Raw genomic sequence first — 25968 nt, 5'->3', positions numbered from 1 at the left:
ATGGGGGGTACACTTTCCCAGGAACAAATAGAAATTCTGTCCGACCTACAGGGCGTGGCAGACACACACACAAGGGGGATCCCAAAGAAAAAGCTTAGAGAATTATTGCTGTGGGTGCGGTGTAATTACCCGTACTCAGAAACAAGGTTGTTATTTGAAGTAGGCTTTTGGCAAGAAGTTAACAGACACCTATATTTTCTAGCCACCAATGATGATAAGACAGCCTTGAAATTGCTGTCTTCAGCAAGAATTATGTTAGAGGCGACCTCGACTCAGTTGAGAGGGTCAGCCAGGCAACAAGTTGTTGCGGGTCCCAAAAGGGCGGAGGGACCAGAGCAAGGCTCCAAGCAGAGATTGGCTCTGATCTCAATTAGCCCGGGGGAAAGGTGCCCGAGAAAAGGGGACCGGGAGAAATGTCATTGCCTTCAGTCCCACCATCCCGAGAACCCAAGGGAACCCCAAAACGCCCCGAAACTCCAGAGAGTGTGGGGGCTTCACCCTCTGACTCAGACACAGATGATGCCATTCCACTCCCTGATGAAATAAAGTTTTCTCCTAGCGATATCGAGGAATCAGAGGGAGAGGAGGTGGAAAAAGTGGCGGAGTCGGGGAGGGGGGTTCAAAGGGAACAAGCGGGGAGGGGGGATGCGCTCTCTCGCGGCATGCGCGGCGACGCGGAAGCGGCGGCGGCCGGCGGGGGGGGCGTGGAGGCGATGGGAGACACGGGTTCTGGTGCGGCTTTTGCGAGCACAACGCCGAAAGCAGCGGCGGCCCCATTTAGCGCGGTGTCAAAAAGCGCGCGGGTCGAGCAAGGCTCAAGGAACAGCCGGGGAGAGCTCTCAAACCAGCGCGGCGGCGTCAGACACGGGCAGCAAGGGCGGAGCAGCTGCAGAGCTCCAGCGAGTTGCCACGGAGGGACGCAGGAGACGCGCGGTAGTGACGTCAGACCCGGAAATCTGGACCCGGAGATCGGCACGAATCGCAGCGAGAAAGGGGGCACCCGCGGGGGGGGGGCTGCGCGCTTCGGTGGGGGGTGTGGATACAGCGTCAGAAGAGAGCAGGAGAGCACAGATCCCAGAGGCAGAGAAACGAGTACGCAGACGGAGGAGGAAACTCAAGTTGTGAACAGCGACTCGGAAGAAAAACGAAAAGAATAAAAACTTTGGGGGGTTTTTTCCTTTGTGGCTTTGAGTGGGAGCATGACAATGAAATTTTATAAGGGTGAAGTCATGAGCTTCATGATGCTCATGCTTTCATCTGTTGCTTTAAGCAATAGAGCAAATCTACCTGTCAGTCAGCCAAAACAAAATGTTTGGGAAGCGTTAGCCCAGGCAGCAAATTTAGAAAGTATCTGCCTGACACATTCGAAACCAGGGAAACCATTCACAGCATGCATGGTTGGGTTGCCAGTGGGCGAATGGCCAATTCCAGGACATTCTCCAATGGAGATTTCGCAGGTCATCAAAGATCCTGTGAAGGAATGGTGTGCTTGGACACATCTTTTACCTGTGGCTTCTACCGAACCGCAGGAACTGGAAATTTTTGGGTCCACAACAATGGAGCTATGCATGAAATTCGAAATTTCGAATGTGTCAAGGGCAAACAAAAGTGTTGATGTCACACCAAATCACGAATATTATAGAAACGCATCAGCCTGGTGCAATCACACAGTGACGACAGCCAAAGGATCAATCCAGGTTCCAGTGCAATTGCCACGTGGGTTGTTTTTAATTTGTGGGGACAGAATTTGGCACGGCATTCCTGCAAATGCCAAGGGAGGTCCATGCAGCATTGGGAGAATTTCAATGTTGTCACCAGATTTGAAAGTATTAAGAGAGCAAAAACACAAAGAAAAAAGGTCCTTGCAACATTACAGTGCAAACTGTGATGATGAAGTGTACGCTTGGGACAAGGCAAGGAGAATTGCAGCAGCAATTTTCTCACCTCAGACAGCGTCGGGGGTGGCCTTGACTCAACTGGACCACATGGGTTGTTGGTTGAGCAAGCATGCTCAATCAGTCTCTCTCGCTTTGAGTGATATGTTAAAAGACGTAAGCAGTGTGAGAGAGGCAACTCTGCAAAATAGGGCAGCAATCGATTATCTATTGCTCGCTCATGGACATGGATGTGAAGAGTTTGAAGGAATGTGCTGCATGAATCTCTCAGATCATTCAAGATCAATTCATGAAAGTATTCAAAACATAAAAGACAGTATAAAGAAACTAGGCGAAGTCACTGGATCATGGATTGATGATTTGGCGGGATTTTTTGATCTTTCTCCCTTATGGAGAGGGTTTTTAAAAATGGGATTTTATATTTTAATAATTCTCTTAGTCCTCATGCTCATCGTCCCATGCATCTTTTTGTGTGTGAGACGTGTCATGAGTCAAGTTGCCAAAGAAGTCGTCTTGGTGCAAACAGAAGGGGGAGATGTGGGATCTCAGCACATCATTCCTGATGTTCAGAGATGCCAGGAGAACCCTTGGGGGTCTCGAAAATCCTGGAATGTTGCCAAGAGTGTCTGGTGGCTTGATTTTGATCCATCCACAGAAATAACAAGAGTTTGAGGACAAGAGAATCACTTTAGAATAAAAGGTGTAAAATAGACACGTTTAGAAAGTGAAATATAGATTTTAAAGTTTTTTAGGTACAGGGGGGTTATGGAGACAAGATGGAGGGATCAGGGCGTGTCTTGTCCTTCTTCTTCCTTCTTCTTGTCCTCCATCTCCTGTGGTGATGTTGGCATTTGGGGATTGGTTTATGGTGAAGGTGCACTTGCCAACATGGGTGAACAGCATTGGGAAATAAAGGTAAATATTGTGTACGTAGATATTAGTATAAAAAGACATGACCGCCCCGTGGGTGGTCAGAGAGTGCCTGTGACTGCTTGCAGATCAGACCTCTGTTGAGCAGACAGAAAATTTTGTAGATAAGAAATAATAAACAACCTGAAGACCGAAAAAGCTGAAGAGTCCAGACTCGTCCTTTAAAACGCGTGCCACCCAAGAACCACACTACCCGTGTCGGGGCAGAGACAGACAGCCGAACCCGACATTAGAGGACCCAAATTGTTATGTCTTCTGTTTGACTGTTTACCAAATAATATTTGGTTTTATTTTCCAGGGATCGGTGAATTTTAAATTTGGAATCCTCTATGCTAAGGATGGTCAGCTTACAGGTGATGAAATGTTCAGTCATGGTGAGTTTTCCACCTTCTCCTTAATTGTTTTGCTCATCTGAAAAAAAAAAAAAAAAAAAAAAAAGGTATGTTTATTATTTGTTACCCTGTTCTGTCCGTTTCCTCAGTATTTGCTGGAGCTCTGCTTACCCAAGCTTTGGGTTAAAACAAGCTTTGGGTTCCTTCTGTCCCACTGGGTGTTGCCCAGTTTGGTTGCATCTGGTGAAATTCACCCTGAGCCCTTACAGAACCAGCTCAAACCACGTGAGAGCCATTCGCAGCTCTCTCAGGACACCCGGAGGAGGATGGGTGAGGTTTCTGACCATCTGGCAAGTGTACTTCTATCAAAACTCGGCCTGTGACATTGCTGGGGAAAACCCTTCTGTATCCTGGAGGGTTCCTCAAACTCTGTTGAGGATCCAGTTAGCAGTTGCTCACCTGGATGGTTCCAGCTCCTCAAGTTAACACTTGTACTCTTGCCCTGTAGTTTAGATCTATTGTAGTTTTGTTATTTTGCACGATTTTACGTCTTTGGAAAATAACGTGCGTTTCACTCTTTGGAACCTCTCGGATCATTCTTTGGTGCAGCACCACCTAATGGGACACTTGGCTGCTGTGCTGAAGGGCTTGGTTACTAGGATTGTAAATCCCGGAGAGTTTGTAAGTCTTCTGTCCCCAGGGAGGTATCACGCTTTGTTCACTCTGTTTGTCAGGTGCTGCTTCTCGTCGGAAGTATTAACTTCAAACTGCCCTGTTCTTTTTTTAACTTTTTTTCCTGGTTCTCTCCGTAGGGCAGGGAAGGACTCTCGTATCCCGGTCGTCAGACTCAGCGCTGCCCGAGAAGATACAGAGAGTGTAAAAATCATAAGAAGCAAATAGGACTGCAGAGGAAACAAACTGGAGAGAACAAAAGGTGATATTGTTCTCCTTAGCCTGGATTAGAAACATCCCCTGTGCTTTGATGCCGGTGGCTGCCAGGGGCTCGTTAGGTCTTTTTAGGCAGGTGTAGGTGTTCACTTGTAGGTTCTATTTTTTGGCAAAGGACCATGAGAGAAGTTTATTTCTACATCCAAATAAACATTCATCTTATCTGAACATAACCTGTCATCCCATTTCTGACGTTAAGGACTCCTGTATAAATACTTGGGGAGGTTTTCTTTGTCGTTTCTGAATGGTTCCATTTTGGTTCCATCTACCTGCCGGATACTTGAACGAGTCTGAGGTGGTTTAATTGCATACTGCTTCCTTGAAATTCTGTTGGTCTCTGCTTGGAACCCTTCTTGTAGTGCTCAATGAAAGACTTCTGATGGTGTTTTCTTGCCTGTTTGTGTTTAAGGTCGTGCTCTGATGCATTTACAGAAACCATGGCAGGAGAGAGTCAGCTGCTGGAGAAGAGGAGACAGTATTATCCCTGGGCAGCATAGAACTGCGCTACTGCTGTGTCATCAGCTGTGTCTGCACTGAAAGTAGCCACCTTCACTTGTAGGTAGCTCCTTGGTGCTTTAGGACACGCTGAGGGATTTATTCCTTTTGGGATCCACGATGAGAATTCCCAAGAGAGGTAGTAATAAGGTATGAGATTGGAAAAAAGCCTGTGTCCTTGGAATGTTGTTGTTGTCGTCAAAAGTTAATTTTTCCTTCTTTCTTAGCCAGTAGTCAGCTTTTTGCTTTATTTTTTGTGGGATCAGTACTTGATTGTTTAAAAAATGGCTTCAAAATAACTGCAGCGGCTGGCCACCAGGACCTTGTTCAGATTTGCCTATTTGCTTGTAGCTAAAACGTTTCCATATTGTTTCTCGTTCTATTGAAGAAACTGCTGCCCAGTCAACTAAGAACTGAACATCTATCTGTCTAGGACATGGGGAGAGGATTTAGGTCGTGTCTTTGTTTCCAGAAAAAAGTTCCAGTGTAGTTTCTAACTAGAGGAAAAGGGGGGGTGAAGACTCGGGGCTCTGATGCCGTTGGGGGCACCCCGAGGTGCCCAGGAGAGGGAGCCCCACTGCGGTGCAGGAGCAGGTATGTTATCACGTACTAGAGAGCAAATGATAAATAGAAAGAGGAAAATTATAAATATAAAAATATTTTTTAAATCGTTAAAGAAAGCGGTTTTTTTTACTTGTCAGTAGGCAGGGTTTTGATGATAAAAATGATAAATACAAAGAATATGAAGGTAGAAATCTAAGTCTAGAAATATATCATAAATACGTACAGATAAAGTTTAAAACTAGAAGAAAAAATCAGTTGCAGCAGTAGATACGATACATAATATAAATAATAATTTAAATACATGTCTAGAATTTTATAGCTATTATAGATAATTATTAATAGATTGCATCAAAAGAAACCATATATATAAATGTGAGTATAACTATACAAAGTATAAAAATATTTCGATACCGTTTAAAAGAAGGTGTTTTCGTGTATTTTTTTGGTTAGAGATGGGGTTTTTATTTGGATTAATAGAAGTATTCTAGAAATATAAATCTAACTATAGAAAGATACAATCGATAGAGAAAGATATTTCTAAAAACACAACCGAACGACGCCGCCTTCGGGGGAATCGCACGAGCTCGGCCGAAGCAAGGCGAGAGCGGCCGACCCTGACGGCCTCGAGCGAACCGGGGCGAGCGGAGCCGAGGCGCGCCCAAGGCACCGAGCGGCTGGGAGTTGGGCCGAAGCGAGGCGAGCTCTGCCGAAGAGGCGAATGCAGGCGCCAAGAGCCGAGTTGAGGCGACAAGAGCCGACTCGAGCCGAGCGTCTCCGGAGCGAGCCGAGCTCCGCCGAGCGCAGCATCCCGGGCAGGGCGAGGCGCCGGGCCGGGCTCGGGGTGCAGCCGGGGCTCTGGGGGGCTTCCCCGCCTGTCCCTCTCTCTAGCCCTCCTTCCTTCTCCCCGTATTCGCCTTCTCTCGCTCCCTTTCCCCCATTCCCTCTCCCCCCACAAACCCGGCTCCTTCCTGTCCTGTCCCTAGCCCGCTACTCCCTTCTGTTCCCCCTCTCTCCTTCCTCTGCCCAGCCTCCCTGTACCCTCGTCCCGGGCTTTCCCTTCCCGTCCCGCTTTCCTGCGCAGCCCGAGCTCCCTCGCCGCCCTTTCTCATGCCCTGCTCTCGCTCCTCTCTTCCCGTGCCCCCTTTCCTTCTTTGCCCCGCAGCCGCGGGGCTCGGGCTGCCGGAGAATAAAGCCCCGAGGGCCGGAGCCCGGCGGCCCTGGGCCCTTGCAGGAGTCCCCGCGCGGGGCTGGAGGCTCTCGGCGGATCCCCCCGTGCCGCTCAAGCAGCCCGGCCGACAGCGCCGGAGCTGCGGCTTTGCCGGCATCGCGCTGAGAGCGGCCCCCGCCCTGTGCCGGGCCGTCCCCGCCGTCTGTGCCGCTCCCTCTCTCGCTGCCCCCGGCCCGTGACAGCGAGGCTGGGCAGGAACCTCAAGCCTTCTGGGGGCTGCCCCCGCTTTCTTGTTGCAGCAGAATCCCTTGCTGGGGCCATGCACGTGTGGGAAGGGCTTGGGGGAAGCGCTGCGCTGCTGTCCAGGGCAGTCGGATTCGTTCTGAGCCTTCTTTGGGGGTCAGGAAAAGGGGGGGGGGGGGGGTGAAGACTCGGGGCTCTGATGCCGTTGGGGGCACCCCAAGGTGCCCAGGAGAGGGAGCCCCACTGCGGTGCAGGAGCAGGTGGGGGGCGGGCGAGGGGCGGGGGTCACGCTGGGTGCCGTCCCCCAGAGGGACCCAAAGCTGCCACCAAATGCACAGGGAGGGAGGGGTGAGTGGGTGTAGGATGCTAAAACCTGGCAAGGCGTTCGGTTTTCTAGGTATTGCTAAAGAATAGGAATTGGTCTCTAAACTCAGCTGGGGAGAAACCCTCTCTACGCACTCATTTGTTTCCAGGAATGTAGAAGTTTCCGACTGGAGATGGGTAGTAGTTCTGAAGATATTGCCGTGAGGTTTTGATCTAGGAACGGACCGAGCTGTGCCCTGGAACCCTCAGAACAGCTGCAGGGGCTGAAGGCGATAGAAGGGGCTCTCTGGCACCTTTTGCCTCCGTTCTCTGCCAGTGCCCAAATCGTGTCGCAGTCCTGGAAGAGGCGCTTGTCATCCCGAGAGCCAAAAGGAAGACGTGTAAAATCCCAGCTCTGCCTTGGGTTTCGTGTGGGTTTTGTACTTCGTATCGATGTCATTCCAGAGAGCAAGGAAAGAAGAAATGTGACCGGGTCCCACTATTACTGTGTGAAGGCTTTCTTGAAAGGCTGCTGTATTTCTATTGTCTTTTTCCACTCCAAGCTAGACTTTTGCCCTCGTTTTTCGAGCTCTGCTGCATTGGGTGTCCCAAGGAGGGCGGGGTTCCTCAGCAGGGCTCTTAGGAGGTGGCGCTGATTCTGCTTTTTCTGAAGGCGTCTCAAAGCGTGCTACCAGAATGACAGTTTTGTGCACTGGAAAGCTTTCCCCTCAGTGCCATCAGCGCACGTCCGTGTCTGAATTGTGGAAGCAGACGGACTAAGAACAGCCAGCACCCGGAGCAGATTTCTGTTGGCTCTGTGTCTGTGAGAAGCGGGCTGCGTGCTGGACGGGGAGAGGCGCTGTTGGAGAGTGGCATCAGCGCCAGGTGTGAGCTGTGAGGATGATGGGGGGCTCGGAGCAGCCCCAGGTGTGAGCTGTGAGGATGATGAGGGGCCGGCTCCTGCCGGGGGGCGGGGGGAGGCAATTTTAGGGGGAGGCTTCGCCTCAGCTCCCTTTTGCATGGAGCTGCTGAGAAGAGGGGTTCATGGGGGGCTCCCGGGGCTGTCTCATGGAAGGACTGCGAGAGCTTCTCGCAGCGTCTGGGCGAACACCTGGATGCGCGCTTGGAGACGCGGAGCATCGCTTCAAGGAGGTGCCGAGGGACGAATCTTTGTGCCGGGAAGCAGCAGCCGAACGGGTGAGCGCGTGTGGATTTGGAGCGGGGACTTTGGTCCTTTCCCTTTTCGATTTGATCTTGGCAGTCCCCCCTCCCCGGTTCCCCAGGACCAAAAACGGAGCTTGTGAAGACAAAAGAAGGAGAGGCAAGCAGCTACTCTCCTGATATTGTCTGTGTTCGAACTGGGAGGGATCCGCCTTCACCTGCGGTTCGAAGGGTGTTGATGGAAGGAAAACCTGCCTTTTCCCGGCTGTTAGGGGTATCCCAGGGGTGACAGGGAATCCCTGCGTTCCATTTGAACGGGAATGGGCAAAGTATTGTTGTCATCTGAGGGGTTTGATTTGAAGGCAGCCAGCCCATTTTCATCATCCTAAGGTTTAAATGGAGGGGACAGCGCTGGTGTCCCTCCTTTGCAAGGGTTTGAATTGAGGTCCAAATCCCCCTTTCCACACGGCTTGAAGGATTTCATTGGAGGAAAGCCCCTTCTTTTCTGCTCTCCCAGGGGATGAACTTGAAGGGGAGAACCCATTTCTTTGCCCTTGTTGAAGCGAGGTGAGCGCCGCCCGCGGCGTCAGTTTCGGGGTTCAGTTGCGGGAAGCCGCAGCTCTGGCAGCGTTTGCAGGGCTGCAGTCGGGGCTGTGCCGCTGCATTTGAGGGCGCTTCTTGTGGCCGCGGCCCGGGCCGGAGCGTTGCCGCTCGGGAGCGCTGCCGGCCCGGGCCGGGCGGTTGCCGAGGCGCACGGGGAATTTGGCGCGGCAGCGGCCGAGCCGCTCTGCCGGTGCGAGCCGCCGTGCGGGGCCGAGGGCGGCTGGCGCCGGGCCGGCCGAGGGCGGCAGAGGCGGCGCGGGCGCTGCTGCGCCGGCCCGGCCGGTGCCCGCCGCTCTGTCCGCTCCGGGCGCGGGGCTTGGGCGCCGCCGGGGTCCCCCGGGCAGGGGGAGCGGGCGGGGGCGGGGGGGTCTCCGGGGCGGCGCCGCCCCTGCGCGCCGGAGGAGCCGCTTTGCCGCCGGGAGCCGCGCTCCGTCCGGGGCCGGCAGCGCGGGGTTCGGCTGCCGCAAGTTCTTGGGTGTCGTGGTTCGGAGGTGCTCTGTAGGGATCGATCGCACGGTTTTGTGTGGGTCGCAGTGGGTGTGCGCTAAGGGCTCTGGCGTTCTTCCTGACCGGTACGGTTCTCGGTTCAGGTGGTGACGATAAAGGTTTGGTTTGAATCGAGTTCTGTAGTCGGATATTTTTTTTGCCGGGCTATTCTGTTTTTAAAGGCGTGCAATGGTTTCTACGGGTCGTTGCGCGAAGCAGCGGCTCGGATTTTAATTCTGTCGCGGTGGCTTTTATTAGCGTGGGCGTGTAGCGTTTGTTTCGGTGGGTTCGAGGTGGCGTCGTGTCGTTAATAGCAGCGGGGTTTTTAAAATCTCTCTAATTGCGTTCGTGTTTATCGTCTTCCAGGGCTTTTATTGATTTGGTTTGTTTGATTGTAGTGTATGTTGTATTGTTACGGGATCATTTGGGAGATATTGTTAATGGTTACGTTTCTCTTTAGGCTTTGTGTTTATTTCTGGGTGGTATTTTTATTTTGATCGAATGAGGCTCTATGCGTTTATTCTTCAGCTGGGAATAATTTTTTTGTTGTAAATTAAAGTTGATTTGGTTTGGGGGACTTTTGTTTTACAAATGTATTTTCTTTTGGTTTTTTCCTTTCTTTTTTTTTTTTTTTTCTTTTCGTTTTTTGTTGTCCTTCGACGTATTTGGTGGTTGTTGATCAGTTTTATTTTTGGGAACGTGGGTATTTATATGGTGGGTCTTTTTAAGTAGTTGTTTGTTTTTGTTGTTTTGTTTTGGTTTTTTTTTAATTTGGGTAGTTATTTTCTTATTTTTTAGTGGTTGAGATTTTTTGGTTTTTTTTTTTCTATTTCGTTCATTAGTTCGCTTTCTAAAGTTCTTTTGACAGAGTATTGCTTATTCTTTGAGTTAGTGTAGATGTAGAATTTTGGTTAGTTTTTAAAATGACGTTCAGGGTCAGTGGCACTGATTGGAGTTGAGCGAGTTGGTTTGGGTTTTTTTAGAGGCTTTTGTGATTTGCTGCGTGTGTTTCTCCAGGGTTTTCTTTTCGTTTGGTTCCATTTTTCTGATGTGATGAGAACTGTCAGTGAAAAGAGTGTTGTGTGTTTTTTTCGCTGGCAGTTGTTTGGCTGGTGGAGGTATCTTGATGGTTTTGGAAGACATTGGTGGGAATTCGATGCTGTTTGTTTTGTCCTTGTATTTAGGAATTGGATTTTAAATGTAAAATTCTAAGGATAGCTATCTTTAAACAAAACAAGTAGCTGTGCAGAAATGGGAATAAACTTTTATTTTGATCTATTCGATCTATATTTAAAATTTAACAGGTAACATAAGTCATGATATATTCCAATAAGATATTGTATTTTTTAATAGAGCGTTGTGTATGTTTATAGATATATCAATAGAGATGATAAATATAAACACAGCTCAAAGGAAATTTTAAATATAGAAATGTGTTGCGAATCTATGCAGATATATATATATAAAATTATTAAAGGATTGTAAATCTAAAGTGACATAAATCCATACAACACGTAATACAAGTGATACTGTATATATCTTATTATGATCTATTATAGGAAATAGCCATAAATCTAGTACATCACTATGATATAATATCTAAAACATTATAGATATGGTAAATGTAAATACAACAATATTATTAAAAGTAGTTTAAAAGAAAGGAAGGTTTTGTTTTTTACTTGGCAAAAGCAGGGGTTTTATGATAAAAACTACAAATACAAATGATAGAAAGGTAGAAATCTACTTGTAAAAATATCTCATGACTACATCAAGATGGATATAAAAATTGAAAATATTAGAAAAAAGAAGTTGTAGCAGTAGATTTGGTACATAATAAAAATAATAATTTATCTATATGATGTGAATAATATATATGTGATATGTAATTATGAAGAGAATGCATCAGTATAAACTGTGACTATAAAAGTGAGTATAATTATGCAAGCTATAAATATAAAACGATTTCAATATAGTTTAAAAGAAGGGTTTTTTGGTATTTGTTTGGTTAGAGATGGGATTTTTTTTGGAATAATAAAAGTATGATAGAAATCTAAATCAAAGTATAGAAATATGCAATCAATATATAATGATATTGATAAAACCACAAAATATGAATAAATACAGATAATAGGAATCGGCATAATAGATTGTATAAACGACGTAACACATCAATGTCCGGTATAAATATGCGTGTGAATAGAACTAGGAAAACTAGAACTATAAAATTTATTTCAAGAAGGCTTGAAAGAAAGGGGGCTTATTTGGTTCTTGTTTGGTGAGAGGCAGGTTTTTGGCATTTATTTTTAGAGGAGTTTTTTGCGGGGGGGAATCGCCCCTGTTCTTTTTTGCCGCCATGGCTGCCCGCAGCCCCAAGGCGCGCGGCGCCTCCGGCTGGGGTGGGCGGCAGTGCTGCCGCCTTGTGGGCAGAGCGCGGTACTGCAGCCCGCCGCCGCCAGGCAGCCCTCTTGGGCGTGGCGCGTGGCGGAGTTTGTTTGACCTTCTAAAAATGGCGGCCCAAAGGGCAGGAAACCGGAGGACCCCGGTGTGTCTATCCGGACTGCCTGCACGGAGCACCGACGCCGCCGCGGCGCCGGCGGAATTTTTGTGGCGTTTTAGGTGTACCCGAGACGGGCTGTGCGGTCAGCGGCGCCGCGGGCGGGCGTATTTCGGCGGTTTTCTGACCGGCATCTGAGTAACCGCCTCTCTCGGCCGAGGGGGTCCTCCCACGGCCGCCATGTTGGGAGTGGCGCGTCACCAATGTCGCGGGAGTTTGTTTGACCTTCTCAAAATGGCGGCCAAAAGGGCGGGAAACCGGAGGACCCCGGTGTGTCTATCCGGACTGCCTGCACGGAGCACCGACGCCGCCGCGGCGCCGGCGGAATTTTTGTGGCGTTTTAGGTGTACTCGAGTCGGGCTGTGCGGTCAGCGGCGCCGCGGGCGGGCGTATTTCGGCGGTTTTCTGACCGGCATCTGAGTAACCGCCTCTCTCGGCCGAGGGGGTCCTCCCACGGCCGCCATGTTGGGAGTGGCGCGTCACCAATGTCGCGGAAGTTTGTTTGACCTTCTCAAAATGGCGGCCAGAAGGGCGGGAAACCGGAGGACCCCGGTGTGTCTATCCGGACTGCCTGCACAGAACACCGACGCCGCCGCGGCCCCGACGAGATTTTCTGTGGCGTTTCGATTGCGATGATGGCATTCCGGTTCGCCTGCAGGGTTCGGCGTCGCGGGAAATCGTTTCTAGGGCTCGAGGTGGGTGTCGGCATTTTGATCAGGCAGCTGGCAAAACGCCTACGCCTTGGGGTCTTTCCAAGGGGCGCTGGGGGCGTGGCCGGGGCGGGGCGCCGTGTTGACGAGGTGACGTCATTAGGCGACACTCTGCCTGCAGTGCGCCCATGCAGACGGCAGGGGGCGCTGTGCATGCAGTGCGCCAAAGCAGGCGGTAGGGGGCGCTGTGCCTGCAGTGCACCCATGCAGACGGCAGGGGGCGCTGTATAAATAGAGTATTAAGTATCAACTATCTAGAAGAAGAAATAAAAGCTCTATGTCACCTGCAGCTGTAGAAAATTTCAGGCTCCCATGGAGGAAATAGTTTTCCTAAAATCATTACCGTTTTGGGGTTTTTTGCACTCCCCGGTAGCCTGAATGTTTCTACTGCTGCTTTTTTATTCTAAAGCTAGAATGGAAAGCCAAGATTAGAAATAGAGAGAGAAAAAGAGAGAAAGAAAGAAAGAGTGAGAGAGAAAGAGAGAAAGAAAGAGAGACAGAATGAGAGAAAGAGAGAAAGAAAGAGAGACAGAATGAGAGAAAGAGAGAAAGAAAGAGAGACAGAATGAGAGAAAGAGAGAAAGAGAGAAAGAAAGAGAGACAGAATGAGAGAAAGAGAGAAAGAAAGAGAGACAGAATGAGAGAAAGAAAGAAAGAGAGACAGAATGAGAGAAAGAGAGAAAGAAAGAGAGAAAGAAAGAGAGACAGAATGAGAGAAAGAGAGAAAGAAAGAGAGACAGAATGAGAGAAAGAGAGAAAGAAAGAGAGACAGAATGAGAGAAAGAGAGAAAGAAAGAGAGACAGAAAGACAGAGAGAAAGAAAGAGAGACAGAATGAGAGAAAGAGAGAAGGAAAGAGAGACAGAAAGACAGAAAGACAGACAGAATGAGAGAAAGAGAGAAAGAAGGAGAGACAGAGAGAAAGACAGAAAGACAGACAGAATGAGAGAAAGAGAGAAAGAAGGAGAGACAGAGAGAAAGACAGAAAGACAGACAGAATGAGAGAAAGAGAGAAAGAAGGAGAGACAGAGAGAAAGACAGAAAGACAGACAGAATGAGAGAAAGAGAGAAAGAAGGAGAGACAGAGAGAAAGACAAAGACAGACAGAATGAGAGAAAGAGAGAAAGAAGGAGAGACAGAGAGAAAGACAAAGACAGACAGAATGAGAGAAAGAGAGAAAGAAGGAGAGACAGAAAGACAGAATGAGAGAAAGAGAGAAAGAAGGAGAGACAGAAAGACAGAATGAGAGAAAGGGAGAAAGAAGGAGAGACAGAAAGACAGAATGAGAGAAAGGGAGAAAGAAGGAGAGACAGAAAGACAGAATGAGAGAAAGGGAGAAAGAAGGAGAGACAGAAAGACAGAATGAGAGAAAGGGAGAAAGAAGGAGAGACAGAAAGACAGAATGAGAGAAAGAGAGAAAGAAGGAGAGACAGAAAGACAGAATGAGAGAAAGGGAGAAAGAAGGAGAGACAGAAAGACAGAATGAGAGAAAGGGAGAAAGAAGGAGAGACAGAAAGACAGAATGAGAGAAAGAGAGAGACAGGAAGAGAGCCAGAGAAAGAAAGAAAGAGAGAGAGAACGAAATAGAAAAAGACAGACAGACAGAAAGAAAGAAAGAAAGAAAGAAAGAGACAGGAAGAGAGCCAGAGAAAGAAAGAACGAGAGAGAGAAAGACAGACAGAAAGAAAGAAAAGGAAAAAGGAAAGGAAGAAAAAAAAAAAAAGAAGGAAGAGAAAGGAAGAAAAAAAAATGAAAAAGGAAAAAGGTGAGAGTGAAAAAGAAAGAGCGAAAGTGGAAAAGGGGGTGAAAAACAGAGTGAAAAAAAGAAAAAAGAGTTGGAGTGGAAAAGAAAGGACATTCGGGAGGGGCGGTGCTGCCTAAGGTGCTTCCGCGCCCAGGAGCGAAGGAGCCGTTTGATCCCCCGGCGGGACCGCAGCTCCCGGTGGCGGCAAACGGAGCGGTGGCTGTCAGTCCGAGACTACAACTCCCGGCAGGCCCTGCGGCCGTAAAGCGCGGCGTCTGACGCAACGGCCGACGCGCCATATGAATGGCTGGCGGGCCGAGGCGGCCGCGCGCCGGGCGCGGGGAGCTCCCGGCGCCTCTCCCGCGCGGGACGGAGCCGCGGCAGCGACGCTGGAGGGGCGAAGCCTCCGGCCGGCCGCCCGCACGGAGCCGAGCGGCGCGGAAGGGGCGTCCGCCCGGTGCCTCGGCCTCGCTCAGCGGTCCCGGTGGCGGGGGCTCAGCTCGGGCGGGGCGCGCTGCCGCCCGCCGATGGCGGAGCGCCAGGCGGTGCTTTGCTGCCGCGGGCCGGGAGCTGCAGGAGCCGCCCCGGGCGAGCGGCGCCGGGCGCTGCCGCGGTCACTGTGCGGCGGCTGGCGGAGGCGCGGGAGCCGCCGAGCTGCAGCCGTGTCCCTCGGGCTGCTGCCGCTGCTGCGGGCGGGGGCGGACGAGCGGCTGGAATGACACGGCTGCTGAGTGCCTCAGTGCTCGTGGCTCTTTCTTCCACGCAAACAGATTGAGCGGCATCGCTGAGCAGTAAAACACAGCGATGGCCCGGAGAATGGCGAGCGCAAGGAGCGCGCGGGCTGGATCCTTCTGCTGGCACAGGTGCGATCCGCAAACTCAGTCCCTTGTGCCCCTACCCTCCCGACCCCCAGGGGAAATGCTCTCCAGCCTCGAGCTGCTGCAAGACAAAACGTGTGATTTGACACTAGGGTCCGGAAAAGGTTTCCGTTTAGATTAGCAAATGCCTCAATTGTTCTTGGTTACATCCTAGGATCGGTTTTAGGCAGTGACTTTATACCGCTTGTCGGATTTTTCTTGTGCAATGGTAAGAAAATAGGCAGGTCTGATACTGTCTCGGTCTCTCTGCGAGCCTCTCAGGAACCCTGGGCCAGTCTCGAGTCGGCAGACACCAGGGAGGGCAGCCCCGACACGGCCGACAGCGGGGAGACACTGTCTGTGCCCCGAGGGTACTGAGGGCACCTGGGCTGGGCGCCTTTGCAGCACAAGAGACACCAGAGACATCGGTAGAAGAGAAAGGGCTGACTCTTAGCAGGGGTTAGTCCATGGTTTTATTCAGATCCCAAAGGAGCTCCTGCACCCCAGGGGGCCTCCTGCCGAGAGCCCCGGGAGATCCCCGAAGGTCACATTTCAAGGGAGGAGGAAACTAAAAGTAGATAACATTTTACCAACCAATAGGTATCTCTGAGGGATGGGAACTGGGGGATAGACATATAGGGCAGCGTATGGGACTAGGCCTGGGGGGCTGACCCCTGGCCTCTGGCAAATCACTCGACAACTTGGACCGAAACTTCTGGATGGGGGGGATGGGATGCTGAGTGATTGACAGAGAGCCAGGGTGGGGGTTTAGGGATGATCTCATCCTGGGAGAGGGATAACACAGATAAAGGGAGGGGAGTACAGTCTGGGATAAACCATTTGGGAAAAATATAGGAATACAAAACAAAACTACTTCAAAATATTACAAAATATAAAAACGCACTACAACATCTCCCTCTTTTCGTTTAAATAAAAAAGGAGAGGCACCTAGACATTAAATTTCAGCTCGGAGTGATATCAAGCATCAGCAAACCAAGGCTGTTTTATAAATTCTGCAGAGGTTTCTGTCTCTTCCTCAGAAGAGGTAGGAACAGTCACCTGATTGATCTCTAAAGGGGAAATAGCTTTCGATATCAGTTTGGTCACAATGCTCTTGATGATCCCAAAACTGATCAAAATAACAAGAAAAACAAACAAAACTAAAAATACAGATTTCAATATGGATCTGACCCAGCCCGAGAGTCCCCATTTTTGGGAAAGTCCGTCCATCCAGTCTGCTGTTTCTTGCTTGATGTCTTGGACCATTTGTTGCACCTTTCTGATGATTTTGTGGACATCCTCAGCTTTGGATGACAGATTCAGGCAAAGATTCAGGCAACAGAGACCTTCAAACACTTCCACATCTGACTTGGATGGATGGCTGTCAACATGAGCAGCAGAAGGATGGGGCTCATTCTGATGGTAGAGGGGCTGAGTTCAGATTAAGGGGAAACACTAAAAAGACACGGTTTTTCAGGAAACTGAGTCAGGAAAAGGTTTTTTCAGCAGGGGCTGTTTCTTTGTCTCCTGTGGTAAAGTGGTTGGCTGTGATAGACTCTGCACAAGGCAGTGTAGGTGGTGGTGTGCCTGTTGGAAACTCCAAATAAAAATCATTAGTTTAAGAAAAGGATGGTTACTTTAGGGAAACTTCATGCTCCCTCTGGTATTCTAAAGGAACTCTGGGGATAGGGATTAGTGGAGGGAGACCATGGGAGAGGGGAGAGGGTGGTAGGAATTTGTGGGAACATAAAAAAGGGGTAATAACACAATGGAAGGGAAAAGGGGAAAGTGGGAGAGGGGTAGGAAGGCCACAGGAATTGGGGAAGGGTATTAGAAGTGGGACTTATCGGACTGAAAGGTTCTTTTATTATTGACATGGGCTTTTGAATGCAGGGCAGCTTGCCCGTGTTCTGTGCTCTTCTTGCTTTTAGGCTGTTGCTGGGGCTTGATGGTTGTTGGTTTTGGGTTCTATTTCCTTGGTAGACATGTGGAGGACTTCTATGATGCAGATAATATTTTACAGGTTTGTAGTCTGGAGCGTGTTTACTGCCTTGTACTGGAATTCCACCAGGTCCTGTCACATCGGCTGCTTGGGGGCCTTTTCTTCCTTGTACTATATTAAATTCCACAATTTCTCCATCTCCTAAACTGGGGAGATATTTCCTGGGGTTATTCTTTTTTATAGCAGTCTGATGAACAAACACATCTTCTTTGTTATCATTCCGGGTTATGAAACCGTATTTGTTTTTTACATTGAACCATTTTACTGTCCCCAAAATGTTCATGGCAAGGACTTTTTTACCTTTGCCAGTGGGTTTGTGTTGGTGTTGCTGGTGCGCTGCTGTATGAAATGCATTCCGCTCCTGGTGCTGATGGCTGTGCTCAGGCTCAGCCCTGTCCTGTGCTGGAATTGAACACACCCTATTTTTGTCATAGCGCTGGGAAAAGGAGCGCTCTTTATTCAGTTTTTTGAAAGGTTGTCTTTTGGGGAATTCTGATCTTCAAGGTTATTGTATTTAAAATCTAAAAACTGCTTTTTCAGAGGGCAGTCAGGCATCCAATGCCCTAACTTCCCACAAAGATGGCAAGGTCGATTAGAGTTGGAGATTCTCTCTTGTGGCATCGTGACGTGCTGAAGCTGGCTGGTGAATGGTGGATCAGGAGCTTCCACCGCTGCAATCCATCTCTGTGGTTTTGGTCTCTCGTCCTGGTCAGCAAGAGTGATGGTAACTTTCCTCTCACACACTTCTAGCATTGACTGTAGTGTTGGTGCTGGATCGAGAGGCAGGCTCAGGATGGCAGCTTTACACTTCTCATTGGCATTTTCTTTAGCAATCTCGGTGAGGATTTCCATCCTGGCTCTTTCGTTCTGAACTTGAAATTCGACAGCTTTTCTCAACCTTTCCACAAAACTCAAAAAGGACTCAGATGAAGATTGTGTTATTTTCAAATAATTTTCAAGTGGAACACCAGGACGGAGCCCGAAGAAAGCTTTCTCAGCTGCTCTAGCACATTCTTTGAAAACCTTTCTGGGAATGCCGTCTGCCTGACTTGCTCCATCCTCCCATTCCCCCTGTCCACAGAGATGGTCGAGAGATATCAATTTACCATAAACATCATGGGCAGTAGCTTCATCAGCCCACACAGCTGGTAAAATTTCTCTCAATCCTTTTTTCCATGCTGCATCCCACAAGAGATATTCAGACGAGGATAACAGGCAGGTAAAAAGGTGTTTGATATCAGCGGGTGTTAAGGTATTAGCAGAAAGTGTAGCTTTAAGGAGTCCTCTAAAATATTCACTTGATCTACCAAAGTCTTTTTGGGCTTTGGCAAGTTCTTTGACAGAATCAACAGAAAGGGGGCTATAATGTGGCTGAATCCCCCCGTTTAAATCTGAAATATATGACACAGGGGCTGCAGAAAGAACCAGTGATGTTTCCGGCTTCTGGCTGCCGAACTCAGCACCTCCGGTTTCTCTGACCTGGGAGCTGGCGGGCGGGCTGCGGGAGGCCGCGGCTGGTGGGCAAAGCCCTGAGGGGGCGGAGGGGGGCGGCGGGAGGGTGCTGGGAGGGAGGGTTTCAGGGGCGCGGTTTTCCGACCAGAATGGGCTGTTGGGAGAGCGTAAAGGATTGTGGAAAGAAGAAGGAGCAGGCATGGCCATGTGGTATCTACCATCATGGTCTGGGGAAGTTACTTGAAGCGGATCGGGGGTACAAAGGCGGGCACTAGAATTCCGGGACAGGGTATCACAGCTTGGGGAAGCAGGGAAAAGGGTAGGGTCCCGGGGAATTTGACTAGAACTGTCCGGGTTGGAGACAGGGAGCTTCTGAGGGAAGCTAGGGAGTGTAACTTTCTTCAGAATGCCCTGTGCCGGGGCTGAGGGTGAGGAAAGAGGGTTAGGAGAGGGAGAACATAACTTGGAGGGGGGTAGATCGGGTTTCTGGGAAACAGAGGTGTTGAAACTGTTCCCGGATGGCTGTTCTTGCATCTTTAAATTAGATTTTACAACATTTCTTATCTGCAGGGCTAAAAAAGCAAATTTTGACAAAGATTTGTCACCTGACATCCCTGCTCTCAATAACTCATTACCCATTTTGTCCCAAAAAGCCAAATCACTAATATTTTCAGTTGATACATCGGGAAAATGAAGGAACAGCCATCTAACAAATTGTTTAACATCTGTTTTTGAAAATCGGATTTTTTCACTCTTAAGAAAATTCAAAAGATGATAGTAGACACCTTTGTGAGATACAGAAAGCTTTGCACCCATTGTAGCTGTGATTTTAAATTTTGTATCTCAAATTTCACCAACCCGGGGGGGGGGGGGGGGAGGAAAAAAAGGCCTGCAGCTGGCAGCCTGCCAAAAATAGAGAAAAAAAACTTCGGCTCTCTGCAGCGAGCCTGAAAACAAAGGCAGGGAAACACCCCCCCTCCCGAAGAGGGGAGAAACGGGAAGAAGGTAAACTTACCAATCCAGCTGTGGGACAGGAAAACAGGAGGTCCTGGGATGGTGACTTCTACCTGAAACTGACTCTTGAGGGAAGAGTTTCTTGCACAGAGGAGCAATTCATTAAAACGGAGTGTGTTCTTCTGAGGTAGCTTGCCGGCCAAAGGCTTTGCGAACAGTCTGAAAGAACGTCCGAGCCCCGTCTGTGAGGTCCGGGGATGGTCTCAGAGCCCGACGTTGGTCGCCAAAATGTCTCGGTCTCTCTGCGAGCCTCTCAGGAACCCTGGGCCAGTCTCGAGTCGGCAGACACCAGGGAGGGCAGCCCCGACACGGCCGACAGCGGGGAGACACTGTCTGTGCCCCGAGGGTACTGAGGGCACCTGGGCTGGGCGCCTTTGCAGCACAAGAGACACCAGAGACATCGGTAGAAGAGAAAGGGCTGACTCTTAGCAGGGGTTAGTCCATGGTTTTATTCAGATCCCAAAGGAGCTCCTGCACCCCAGGGGGCCTCCTGCCGAGAGCCCCGGGAGATCCCCGAAGGTCACATTTCAAGGGAGGAGGAAACTAAAAGTAGATAACATTTTACCAACCAATAGGTATCTCTGAGGGATGGGAACTGGGGGATAGACATATAGGGCAGCGTATGGGACTAGGCCTGGGGGGCTGACCCCTGGCCTCTGGCAAATCACTCGACAACTTGGACCGAAACTTCTGGATGGGGGGGATGGGATGCTGAGTGATTGACAGAGAGCCAGGGTGGGGGTTTAGGGATGATCTCATCCTGGGAGAGGGATAACACAGATAAAGGGAGGGGAGTACAGTCTGGGATAAACCATTTGGGAAAAATATAGGAATACAAAACAAAACTACTTCAAAATATTACAAAATATAAAAACGCACTACAACAGATACTGGTTTCGCTTTTTTTCTACTTCATGTTCCATGAGCTGCTTTTATCCAAGCAATTGTTTTAAAGTTCTACTGTAGGCGTTTCTGGTTCACTTTTTTTTTTTCTTTGCAGCACCCGTGACTTTTTTTTTTTTTTTTTCTCTAAATCGGCAGCAAATATAGCTGAGTAAAATTACCTTGGTTTTCTTCCTTCTTAAATGTTTTTATTGATAATCCTATTTGAATATGCAGAACAAGTGGGTATGTCCTGTAATATATCCTAGCTTTTCTTGTTTACAGGGTACTCAGAAAATACTTTTCCCTTAGAGTCCCACTGAAACATTCTCAGTGCAATCTCCGTTAAGGTATGTGTTTACAAATAAGCCACCATCAGCTGAGATATTTGCCTGTGTACCTTTTCCTGTAATTCAGAGCTTGCGTTCTGTGGTTTTTATGATAAACCTATCAAACTTGCGAAACTGTTTTGCAAGTCTTAATCGTTGAAGGCAGCAAGAAGTGGTTTAAAAGCCTGTTCTTGAGCAGACAAAGGGAAAAAGTGTGAATTTGATGCTGAACTTGTCCTTTTTCATTTGACTTGCCTTGAATGATTTAGGAAGAGAGAGAACTAGAAAAAAGAGAGAAATAGAATTGGTTCTTGGGCCCTCCTAAAATGCTCCCCGTGATTCTGTGTGGAGCCAAAGTGAAGGGTGATGGAACAGAGCCCTGTGCTTTAGAAGGAAATCAATTTCAACCTGATCTCCACCCTGAGTCTCCCTAATTTCTGTTTTTAAAATGCAAACTAAGTTTAGGAAGTGTTGGAAGTTAGTATTTTGGGGAAGAAATGGCAGTTGCACCAACCGTTCCATTTCCCAGAGGCTCTGGGAACGATTCATTTTGTAAGCGCTGTAACTGCAATCGGTTGGTGGTTTGGGGTTGGAATGTGCACTTGCCCTCCTCTAAAGCACTCGTTCATTTGCATTTCAGTGCCAGGAGTCTTGAGAAACTGGAGAAGAGCCCAAGAGACATTTTTCATCCTGAGATACAAAAGGTAGGAAGTGACTTTTTTTTGTTTGGTTCTTCTTCTTTATGATTTCCTGGAAATAGAAGTAATTAAGTATAGATACTACTGGTTTGTTTCTTCCAGTAGCTAATAATAATAATAATAATAATAATAATAATAATAATAATAATAATAATAATAATAATCGAATACTACTTAAACTGTCTCTTTATCCATTGAACTGGCCATTTCAAATCCAAACTTCTAAACACAAATAAAACCATCATCCTTGTAGAATCTTTAATAGGAGGGGGCTAAAGATGCTGTTTTTGTTGACAGGATTTATTGGTTGTTGAAGGGCAAGAGGTGAGTACAAGCCTAACTACTTCTTGCTCACAGACCCGTCCGGTGAGTACAGCTTTGTATTTTGATGGGCTTTTGATGACTTCTAAATCAATTGCTCGTTACAGTAAAAAGAAGTAATGTTTTTTTGAACCTGACAGCAAAAATAACTTGAAGCACCAACTTAATAATAATTGATCACCCATCTAAGTTAATGGTTTTATGCTATACTATCAAAGTTTAAAGGTAAATTATCGTGTAGTAGGAGATAGTATAAAATGTATGTTCTGATGTGTAGGATGTATGCAAAGATTAGAGGACCCAAATTGTTATGTCTTCTGTTTGACTGTTTACCAAATAATATTTGGTTTTATTTTCCAGGGATCGGTGAATTTTAAATTTGGAATCCTCTATGCTAAGGATGGTCAGCTTACAGGTGATGAAATGTTCAGTCATGGTGAGTTTTCCACCTTCTCCTTAATTGTTTTGCTCATCTGAAAAAAAAAAAAAAAAAAAAGGTATGTTTATTATTTGTTACCCTGTTCTGTCCGTTTCCTCAGTATTTGCTGGAGCTCTGCTTACCCAAGCTTTGGGTAAAACAAGCTTTGGGTTCCTTCTGTCCCACTGGGTGTTGCCCAGTTTGGTTGCATCTGGTGAAATTCACCCTGAGCCCTTACAGAACCAGCTCAAACCACGTGAGAGCCATTCGCAGCTCTCTCAGGACACCCGGAGGAGGATGGGTGACGTTTCTGAGCATCTGGCAAGTGTACTTCTATCAAAACTCGGCCTGTGACATTGCTGGGGAAAACCCTTCTGTATCCTGGAGGGTTCCTCAAACTCTGTTGAGGATCCAGTTAGCAGTTGCTCACCTGGATGGTTCCAGCTCCTCAAGTTAACACTTGTACTCTTGCCCTGTAGTTTAGATCTATTGTAGTTTTGTTATTTTGCACGATTTTACGTCTTTGGAAAATAACGTGCGTTTCACTCTTTGGAACCTCTCGGATCATTCTTTGGTGCAGCACCACCTAATGGGACACTTGGCTGCTGTGCTGAAGGGCTTGGTTACTAGGATTGTAAATCCCAGAGAGTTTGTAAGTCTTCTGTCCCCAGGGAGGTGTCACGCTTTGTTCACTCTGTTTGTCAGGTGCTGCTTCTCGTCGGAAGTATTAACTTCAAACTGCCCTGTTCTTTTTTTAACTTTTTTTCCTGGTTCTCTCCGTAGGGCAGGGAAGGACTCTCGTATCCCGGTCGTCAGACTCAGCGCTGCCCGAGAAGATACAGAGAGTGTAAAAATCATAAGAAGCAAATAGGACTGCAGAGGAAACAAACTGGAGAGAACAAAAGGTGATATTGTTCTCCTTAGCCTGGATTAGAAACATCCCCTGTGCTTTGATGCCGGTGGCTGCCAGGGGCTCGTTAGGTCTTTTTAGGCAGGTGTAGGTGTTCACTTGTAGGTTCTATTTTTTGGCAAAGGACCATGAGAGAAGTTTATTTCTACATCCAAATAAACATTCATCTTATCTGAACATAACCTGTCATCCCATTTCTGACGTTAAGGACTCCTGTATAAATACTTGGGGAGGTTTTCTTTGTCGTTTCTGAATGGTTCCATTTTGGTTCCATCTACCTGCCGGATACTTGAACGAGTCTGAGGTGGTTTAATTGCATACTGCTTCCTTGAAATTCTGTTGGTCTCTGCTTGGAACCCTTCTTGTAGTGCTTAATGAAAGACTTCTGATGGTGTTTTCTTGCCTGTTTGTGTTTAAGGTCGTGCTCTGATGCATTTACAGAAACCATGGCAGGAGAGAGTCAGCTGCTGGAGAAGAGGAGACAGTATTATCCCTGGGCAGCATAGAACTGCGCTACTGCTGTGTCATCAGCTGTGTCTGCACTGAAAGTAGCCACCTTCACTTGTAGGTAGCTCCTTGGTGCTTTAGGACACTCTGAGGGATTTATTCCTTTTGGGATCCACGATGAGAATTCCCAAGAGAGGTAGTAATAAGGTATGAGATTGGAAAAAAGCCTGTGTCCTTGGAATGTTGTTGTTGTCGTCAAAAGTTAATTTTTCCTTCTTTCTTAGCCAGTAGTCAGCTTTTTGCTTTATTTTTTGTGGGATCAGTACTTGATTGTTTAAAAAATGGCTTCAAAATAACTGCAGCGGCTGGCCACCAGGACCTTGTTCAGATTTGCCTATTTGCTTGTAGCTAAAACGTTTCCATATTGTTTCTCGTTCTATTGAAGAAACTGCTGCCCAGTCAACTAAGAACTGAACATCTATCTGTCTAGGACATGGGGAGAGGATTTAGGTCGTGTCTTTGTTTCCAGAAAAAAGTTCCAGTGTAGTTTCTAACTAGAGGAAAAGGGGGGGTGAAGACTCGGGGCTCTGATGCCGTTGGGGGCACCCCGAGGTGCCCAGGAGAGGGAGCCCCACTGCGGTGCAGGAGCAGGTATGTTATCACGTACTAGAGAGCAAATGATAAATAGAAATAGGAAAATTATAAATATAAAAATATTTTTTAAATCGTTAAAGAAAGCGGTTTTTTTTACTTGTCAGTAGGCAGGGTTTTGATGATAAAAATGATAAATACAAAGAATATGAAGGTAGAAATCTAAGTCTAGAAATATATCATAAATACGTACAGATAAAGTTTAAAACTAGAAGAAAAAATCAGTTGCAGCAGTAGATACGATACATAATATAAATAATACTTTAAATACATGTCTAGAATTTTATAGCTATTATAGATAATTATTAATAGATTGCATCAAAAGAAACCATATATATAAATGTGAGTATAACTATACAAAGTATAAAAATATTTCGATACCGTTTAAAAGAAGGTGTTTTCGTGTATTTTTTTGGTTAGAGATGGGGTTTTTATTTGGATTAATAGAAGTATTCTAGAAATATAAATCTAACTATAGAAAGATACAATCGATAGAGAAAGATATTTCTAAAAACACAACCGAACGACGCCGCCTTCGGGGGAATCGCACGAGCTCGGCCGAAGCAAGGCGAGAGCGGCCGACCCTGACGGCCTCGAGCGAACCGGGGCGAGCGGAGCCGAGGCGCGCCGAAGGCACAGAGCGGCTGCGAGTTGGGCCGAAGCGAGGCGAGCTCTGCCGAAGAGGCGAATGCAGGCGCCAAGAGCCGAGTTGAGGCGACAAGAGCCGACTCGAGCCGAGCGTCTCCGGAGCGAGCCGAGCTCCGCCGAGCGCAGCATCCCGGGCAGGGCGAGGCGCCGGGCCGGGCTCGGGGTGCAGCCGGGGCTCTGGGGGGCTTCCCCGCCTGTCCCTCTCTCTAGCCCTCCTTCCTTCTCCCCGTATTCGCCTTCTCTCGCTCCCTTTCCCCCATTCCCTCTCCCCCCACAAACCCGGCTCCTTCCTGTCCTGTCCCTAGCCCGCTACTCCCTTCCCGTCCCGCTTTCCTGCGCAGCCCGAGCTCCCTCGCCGCCCTTTCTCATGCCCTGCTCTCGCTCCTCTCTTCCCGTGCCCCCTTTCCTTCTTTGCCCCGCAGCCGCGGGGCTCGGGCTGCCGGAGAATAAAGCCCCGAGGGCCGGAGCCCGGCGGCCCTGGGCCCTTGCAGGAGTCCCCGCGCGGGGCCGGAGGCTCTCGGCGGATCCCCCCGTGCCGCTCAAGCAGCCCGGCCGACAGCGCCGGAGCTGCGGCTTTGCCGGCATCGCGCTGAGAGCGGCCCCCGCCCTGTGCCGGGCCGTCCCCGCCGTCTGTGCCGCTCCCTCTCTCGCTGCCCCCGGCCCGTGACAGCGAGGCTGGGCAGGAACCTCAAGCCTTCTGGGGGCTGCCCCCGCTTTCTTGTTGCAGCAGAATCCCTTGCTGGGGCCATGCACGTGTGGGAAGGGCTTGGGGGAAGCGCTGCGCTGCTGTCCGGGGCAGTCGGATTCGTTCTGAGCCTTCTTTGGGGGTCAGGAAAAGGGGGGGGGGGGGTGAAGACTCGGGGCTCTGATGCCGTTGGGGGCACCCCAAGGTGCCCAGGAGAGGGAGCCCCACTGCGGTGCAGGAGCAGGTGGGGGGCGGGCGAGGGGCGGGGGTCACGCTGGGTGCCGTCCCCCAGAGGGACCCAAAGCTGCCACCAAATGCACAGGGAGGGAGGGGTGAGTGGGTGTAGGATGCTAAAACCTGGCAAGGCGTTCGGTTTTCTAGGTATTGCTAAAGAATAGGAATTGGTCTCTAAACTCAGCTGGGGAGAAACCCTCTCTACGCACTCATTTGTTTCCAGGAATGTAGAAGTTTCCGACTGGAGATGGGTAGTAGTTCTGAAGATATTGCCGTGAGGTT

The 25968-nt window shown here is 48.6% G+C and overlaps 1 protein-coding gene and 1 long non-coding RNA gene across 4 annotated transcripts; both read left to right on the top strand.

The window, feature by feature from the left end:
- Positions 1-3059: 3059 nt before the first annotated feature.
- On the top strand, positions 3060-5268 carry LOC129047106 (uncharacterized). The gene is made up of 3 exons (XR_008509069.1): positions 3060-3199; positions 3970-4091; positions 4515-5268. It is a non-coding gene; the product is annotated as an uncharacterized LOC129047106 (long non-coding RNA).
- Positions 5269-14460: 9192 nt separating this feature from the next.
- LOC129047104 (GTPase-activating Rap/Ran-GAP domain-like protein 3) lies at positions 14461-24512 on the top strand. Of its 3 annotated transcripts, none has more exons than XM_054518256.1 (6): positions 14461-15001; positions 21315-21378; positions 21670-21696; positions 22054-22129; positions 22895-23016; positions 23440-24512. In XM_054518256.1, the coding sequence occupies exons 1-5, from the start codon at positions 14943-14945 to the stop codon at positions 22960-22962; spliced, it is 294 nt and encodes a 97-aa protein (XP_054374231.1). In that variant the 5' UTR covers positions 14461-14942; the 3' UTR covers positions 22963-23016; positions 23440-24512. The 3 variants fall into 3 exon arrangements, 1 of the variants encoding a protein (XP_054374231.1); XR_008509066.1 differs by lacking the exon at positions 14461-15001 and adding an exon at positions 20493-20695 and having other exon boundaries at positions 21670-21738; XR_008509065.1 differs by lacking the exon at positions 14461-15001 and adding an exon at positions 20478-20695 and having other exon boundaries at positions 21670-22129.
- The last annotated feature ends 1456 nt before the right edge of the window (positions 24513-25968 follow it).

This window comes from Molothrus ater, unplaced genomic scaffold, assembly GCF_012460135.2.
Source record: "Molothrus ater isolate BHLD 08-10-18 breed brown headed cowbird unplaced genomic scaffold, BPBGC_Mater_1.1 matUn_MA505, whole genome shotgun sequence".
In the NCBI taxonomy this organism is placed as follows: domain Eukaryota; kingdom Metazoa; phylum Chordata; class Aves; order Passeriformes; family Icteridae; genus Molothrus; species Molothrus ater.
This window is presented reverse-complemented; position numbering and strand designations above follow the sequence as displayed.